Genomic DNA, 6,765 nt, shown 5'->3' with positions numbered 1-6,765 from the left:
GGTCGGTTCCTTTCCGCTCCCGGAGCGGACCTAATTTCAGCTCACTTTGATGGAGCTGCCAAAACCGAGCTCCACAACTCCACGAAGTGGAGAGATTCCGAATAGGGCCTAAATTTCAATTGTTAAGACTAAGTTGAAGCTATGTTGGAACTTTTGTTTAAATGTATGCAAATTTTGGTTGAATCGATGTTAAATTTATGCATATTTATGTTTACTCCGTTAAATATAGGAGATTGGCTAGGTCCGGCCAAAACTTAATAGAGTAAAAAAGATACTCCACTAAGGGTTTACTCCACCGGATACTCCACTATTTTTAGAGAATTGGCTAAAATGCCCAAAGCCCCGGCAGGGTATATTTCCTCCACTAGCTCCTATCCGAGGACTAACGGACCTTCAATGAAAAACAACTCAACAAGTTTTTCGCAGCCCACGCATACTCTGCTGGAAAAGGGAACCATACAGACAGACAAGGTACTACCGATTTACATTAACTGTCAAAATCAGCAAGTCAATGATCCATTTCTTTACAGTTTACGCAACCTATTAGCCAATGATAGCTGGAACCTGCTGAAAAGATACAAGTAGGGAACATTTAGTCGGGTCAAAATTTCTGGACAAGGAAATATTCCAAACATGTCCAAATTGATTTGCAGAGGCACCTCACGTATTGACAATTCCGTTGCCTCTGCCGGTACTAATCCCACCTTGTTTTGCTTTGCTTTTGTCTAGCCCGATGGACTGCACGAGAGGAGTAGATAATCAGAAGAAGAAAAGTAATCGCTGAATGCATGTTGGATCATTCTGGAAAACTGGAGAGAGGTATTCTTGGTAATCTGTAGTTCTGTAACATTACACACATATTGATGTATTTACCTCAGTGCTAAGTCAGCTTCTTGCTCAACTTTACGCAGACTTACATTCATATACAGTCCCTGTGGAAGAGAATGTTTGTTAAGTGTAATTTTATACCCGAAACAGAAAGTGTGGCATAGGGGAAAGAATGAACTGAAGCTTGGTCTCAGTTGATTCGAGACATGCATTTCTTTTAGTATCAGCACCGTGGCTACCCATTCAAGTAATCACAGGACCATCATGGATGACGACAGGCCTACAGCAGCTATTGTTTTAGTCAAGCGTTTCAGAAACGTGCAGTGTTACTTGTATCCTTCACCGTTTGTCAACAATTCAAACGTGCAGTACTACAGCAGCTAAGTTTCAGAGATTGCAATTTCACTAGACTATCCGGATCAAAAAAAGTATTTAGAATTAAATACTTTCAGCCATCTCATTGGTGGCGGGGCAGGCATAAACTGGGAGCTTTCAACTGATCTAAACAAACTCATCCTAAGACCAACATGAACATAATCACCTACTATGGTGTCTTGCATAGTCTGCCCGTGAGAGATACAGCATTTTATAGTTTGTACCTCTATCGCAAATTGAAAGCAACCTGATCATGCACAAGACACTGAAGTAATTGGATAGTGCTTCCTTACATTGGTTGTATGGATGGTGGCCCCAGTGGTCATGCTGATTTTTTGATCTGCCACAAGCTGAATGTCCACCTTTTGTATGACAATTGCAAGTGCCACGATTGCTTCTAAAAGAGCAAACTGATCTCCAACACACTTTCGAGGACCTCCACTGAAAGGGATAAACCTGGCAAAAAGAGGTGATAATGGGAGCACCAAAAAAATGTAACCATTTTGCAACAGTAAAATAACAGCATAAAAGAATGTATCTCAAGGTTACTTTCTGACCTGAAATCGGTGTTTGACTCATTTGGAATGGGACCCTCCAAATCAAATCTCTCTGGGATGAATTCATCTGCTCTGTCCCATACCTTCAATAGGAACAAAAGAATAATTATTGCAATGATAAAGTATTGGAATGCTGTCCAATTATTCATGCCTGGACACTGCCCGAGGATGACGATATGCAGTAGACAGAATACTTCCAAGTTTTCAACCTCTGAAACTTAGCGTGATAAGAGTTTCTCTTAGTTCATGTTATCATTCTATTGCGTAAATTGGTAGTTTGGTATCATAAATCCATAATATCATCAGTGTAGGCAGCATCAAGGTCATACACATACATAAGCTATTTAACTGGTAGGTCATGGCTTTGCGAATCTTTGAGTAACCATACACATATAGGTAATTAACTCTATTGTTCATCAATAGACTAGACATAGATATGCTATATTTCACTATGCAAAGTAGTTGAAAAATAGCTTAAAAAAATAGTATCAGCCAAGATCACAAGATGTAATATTCAGATGAAAAAGGATACCTCGGGCGATCTGTGTATATTGTACACAGAAATCATAATATCTTGACCAGTTTTAACCTTGTAGTTTCCAGGAAGCACATCATCAACTAGTGCACGCCGTATCAGCACCTGTTAATACAGTGTCCTTGAGTAACCAACACTAACTCTGAAGTTGCTTGTCTGAAGCACAAGGAATTACAGGAGGATGTGGGTATAGCCGCATGGACTCATTGATACAGCGCATCAAGTACTTCAGCTCTTTTACATCTTCATATCTGGGGAGTCTACCTTGTAGAACACGATCTACCTCATCTTGGGCTTTCCTTAGTGCTACTGGATCCTTCATCAGTGTAACACTGAGCAGTCAATAGATATTAAAGAGATAATTTAAGTAATCTGTTGCTTCTCATTTGGGACTTTACTTGATATAACATTTGGCCAAGATAGAAAGGAGTACCTTACTGAGAAGATAAATAGTCCATGTCAGTACAGAACCTGTTGTTTCATGACCAGCAACTAACATTGACAATAGATCATCACGTAACTGCAAACTGCTGACCTGGATCATATAAAGAAAGCATGTTAGTTAAAGCAGTAAGCAATTGAGCAAAGTGCCTGTAACATAAATAGTGAAACATACAAAACAAATAGCATACGTTGCATGCCAAAACGGCACAACTGGGTTAGCACCAAAAGAATATACTGTGTTCGAAATAGGCTAATTTTATGTCGCTGCGCCAAACAGGTCCTCTGTACTGTCAATACTCCAAAATACTCTGTTATGTCAACACCACGGTATTTTATACCTACAGGCTAAATTACTATTCTTTTACAGGGAAACAGTAGGAGAGCCCTTACAGTAAAATTATTATTCGAAGGCAATCAATAATATGGTCTATGCTGAATACTATCATTTGTACAAGTAAAAGTGCTAACGACTACAGTTAATTTTTCGTCGCTGCGCCAAACAGGTCCTCTGTACTGGCAGTACTCCAAAATACTCTGTAATGTCAAGACCACGGTAGTTTATAATTATACCTACAGGCTAAATTGCTGTTTTTATCAGGAAACAGTAGTGTAGTCCTTGCAGTAAAATTAGTATTCAAAGGTAACCATAATATGGTCTATGCTAAATATAGTCATTTGTATGTGTAAATTTTTGACGCTGCAATAGTAATAGGATGTCAATAATTGCTGCAGAATCAAACATGTTTTCTCTATTCAAACATTTAGTTGAACTGACACTAGCAACATTGATCAGCTGAGCACTCAAATGCATGATGGTTCAATGCCCAGTTAATGATTATCAAATATTGCGAAATTAAATGGATAATAAAATAAGCCATCATAAGGGAAAGATGAAAAACCCTGAGATAATAACAACAATAAGACTAATTTCCAAGATTATATGAAACGAGGAAAGGTAGCTTCCTAGATAGTAGAAACATCAATAGGAACAATAGGAAATTGACATCAAACATTGTTTTAGCTCGAGATAAACTAAACTACCTCTTCACGGCTAGCAAGTAAAAACCGCAGGATGCTAGGATCTGCCTCATTTACATATTCTTCACCCTCAATCTGTTCATTTTCAGCATCTACGATTGCCTTGCATTTTGTAATTAGCTCTTCAACGGTATTCCTTATTGTGTTAACTGCTTTTTCTGCTTTTATCTGTCTAGGAACAATCTTGCACAGCAAATCGATCTGTAGAAAATAAACAAGGATCACATCAAACATCAGTCGTGCAATTTTCCCCTTCTGCAAGTTAGCAAGACCGAAGTCAACCAGAGGTCCAAAATAAGAAATGTAACATGATGAAAGAACCTACCTGCCAGTATGGTAAAAGATCTGTAGAACGAGCCTCAGCTTCTTTGAGTGCAGTGTAAACAGCATCAATAACAGGACTATCTGATGTGAGGGAATCAAAGTTGTAGTTGAACAAGGATAAACCAATCACATCTAATGTCATTTGAGAAAACCTCGCTTCCATATTAACAGGTTCACCGCTCAAAGCATAAGTCTCGAGCTTTTCCACCAATCTCTCAGCACATTTACAGAACACTTTATCAACCATTACTGAGAGAAATTTTTTGTGTAGAGATGGTACAACTGCTCTACGTCTCACCTAAAATAGCAGATTAATAGTAAGTTAAAGAGAGGATTAATACACAAACAAGAGAGGGAGGGCATGAAAACTCAAAATCAAATTCATGTTAATTAGAGGTGGGAAGCTTTCAAATTGCACAAGCATCACTCACTAGAAAATAGGAACTAGTGAGTGTCCCCCTGTGTTCCAATTTCTGAAGAAGTCTAATAGAGTAATAGGGTGTATTTCACAAATACAAGGAAGCAAAACTGAGGGTCGTGGTCCAGTTATCAAAAGATCTACTCTAGTTCTGGGTCTTGTTCTACACACACGAAGTAAAGTTTAATCCAAGTATAGATTGTCATCTTTGAGTATGTTGACCATCCAGTCCAGTCCAGCACCTATAGTCTGTGAAGTAATATTGGAAGGGGCTACACGGACACCATCTACCAGATAGTATATCAGCAAGTAAGGTGTATAACTGTTGTCTTAAGTTAAACTTGTGTAAGGTTGACCAAGTTTATAGAGAAAAAAAACTGTTACATCCACAATACCAAACCAAAATCAGTTGATCCATCATGAAATATGTTTCCATGGTCTATTTCTTTGGTATTATAGATGTGGATACTTTTTGCTATAAACTTTCAAACTGATAGAAGTGTATCTTAGGACAAAAGTTAGTGTGCCTTGTATTTTGGGAAGAAAGGAGTAACTTTTGCACTGGCGTGGAAGCGATTCCTCATTTGCCAGAAATACCCCATTTAATTCTTCATTTGTCAGAGATATAGAGAGAGAGCACACCGTCCAGAGCGCTCCCTCGGCGATGGCGAACCCAGAGCCAAAGAGGAACTCGGAGACCTCGGCGACGAGCCCCTTCTCGTACCGCGTGCCGTACCCGCGGAGGACGTGCTTGGCTACGGCGGGGTCGCTGACGATGACGAAGTCGCGCGGCCCCGCGGCGAGGCGGTAGACGGGCCCTTCCTCGCGGAACCACTTGAAGAGCGGCAGGAAGAGCGCGCCCCCGAGGAGGTCCTGCACGTCGTCGAGCTTGGCGGAGGCGACGGGGATCCCCGAGTCGTCGTTCCCCCGGCCGAGCACCGAGCGGGACAGCGACGTGAGCCAGTCGGGGCTGACCCACGAGGTGGTGGGCTTGTCCCCTCCGCCGCCGCCGCTGTTGTTGCTGCTGCTCCTTGGCGGGAGCAGGCGCAGGCTAGCGTGCCGAGGAGGCAGTCGTGGGGCCCACGGCGGAGGAGGAGACGCGAGCGCGGAGGCGAATGCCGCGGCGGGCATCGCGCAGGCCGCCGCGGGCTACTGTTACTTTGGGTTGGGTTGGGTTTGGGTGTGTGACAGAGAGAAGAGAGAAGAGGAAGAGGATGATGTTTTTTTTTTCTTTGAGACAAGGAAGAGGATGAGGAACCCGCTTTTTTTTTTTGAGAGAGAGAGAGAGAGAGCGGGGGCGCCGGTATCAGCGTGAGGCTGTGAGAGCAAATCCATCTCCAACGGCCCGTCAAGTTCCACGCTCCACATCTTCAAATCCATCTCCAACGGCCCGTCAAGTTCTTAGCTAGCTAGCTTTCTGATTCTCACAAAAAAAATCTGGCTACCTTTCTGTAAAGTTGAGAAATATTACGTTGGTTGGTTGATGCATTTTTATGAGCAATTTTCACATGCCAGAAATGATGTTTTTCTTCAAATGTGCCAGAAATGATGCTACGATGATGTAAAAACAGCAGTTTAGGCCACCTTGGAAAAAAACGTTGTTTCAACGGCTGATGCATATTCTCTGCAAAAAAGGAGCATATGCATATGGCCCATGAGCGGGCCGGAATGTTTCAGAAAAATATGAACTTTGGTAAAATGTTTTTGAAATCATGAAATGTTTCACCGATTAAAAAATGCCATGATTTTGAAAAAACATTCACGTATTGAAAAACAGTTCGTGAATTTGAAAAAAACATGTGAATTCAAAAAATGTTCACAAAAAATGATCGTGAATTTAAAAAATCTGACTCAAAAAATATTCATCGATTCAAAAAATGTTCGCCGATTCAAAAACAAATGTTCACAGATTTCAAAAAAATGTTCACTATTCAAAAAAAAGTTTGCGATTTCAAAAGATGTTTGTCAATTTGAAAAATGGTCACAGATTCATAACAAATGTCCGCGAATTCAAAAAATGTGCATGATTTAAAAAAAATGTCGTGAATTTGAAAATTGTTCATGACTACAAAAATATGCTCATGAATTACCAATTGAAAAGTTGTTCGCAACACAAAAAAGAAAAACAGAAAAGAAAAGGAAAAACTAAAATAGAAAAAGAAAGAAAAAACTGGAAGAAAAAAGAAATAAAAAAACGGTTCAAGCGAGCTTCTTCCCAGAACCAGTATGGGGTGAAACCCCAGAAT

General features: G+C 40.5%; 1 protein-coding gene across 5 annotated transcripts; it reads right to left on the bottom strand.

Moving 5' to 3' along the window:
• Positions 1-397: 397 nt before the first annotated feature.
• Positions 398-5,726, bottom strand: LOC119274766 (carotene epsilon-monooxygenase, chloroplastic-like). Of its 5 annotated transcripts, none has more exons than XR_005135313.1 (11): positions 5,162-5,726; positions 4,103-4,399; positions 3,781-3,978; positions 2,729-2,830; positions 2,471-2,611; positions 2,293-2,400; positions 1,761-1,843; positions 1,497-1,659; positions 874-932; positions 660-738; positions 398-567 (listed from the first exon to the last, which is right to left on the bottom strand). XR_005135313.1 is itself a non-coding variant. In XM_037555495.1 (10 exons), exons 1-10 carry the CDS (start codon positions 5,648-5,650, stop codon positions 726-728), a joined length of 1,653 nt encoding a protein of 550 aa, XP_037411392.1. In that variant the 5' UTR covers positions 5,651-5,726; the 3' UTR covers positions 398-725. The 5 variants fall into 5 exon arrangements, 1 of the variants encoding a protein (XP_037411392.1); XR_005135315.1 differs by having other exon boundaries at positions 398-564; XR_005135316.1 differs by having other exon boundaries at positions 665-738.
• Positions 5,727-6,765: the final 1,039 nt, after the last annotated feature.

This window comes from Triticum dicoccoides, chromosome 1A (genome assembly GCF_002162155.2).
Source record: "Triticum dicoccoides isolate Atlit2015 ecotype Zavitan chromosome 1A, WEW_v2.0, whole genome shotgun sequence".
In the NCBI taxonomy this organism is placed as follows: Eukaryota; Viridiplantae; Streptophyta; class Magnoliopsida; order Poales; family Poaceae; genus Triticum; species Triticum dicoccoides.
Note: the sequence above shows the minus strand (reverse complement) of the source record. Positions and strands in the feature narration are given on the sequence as shown.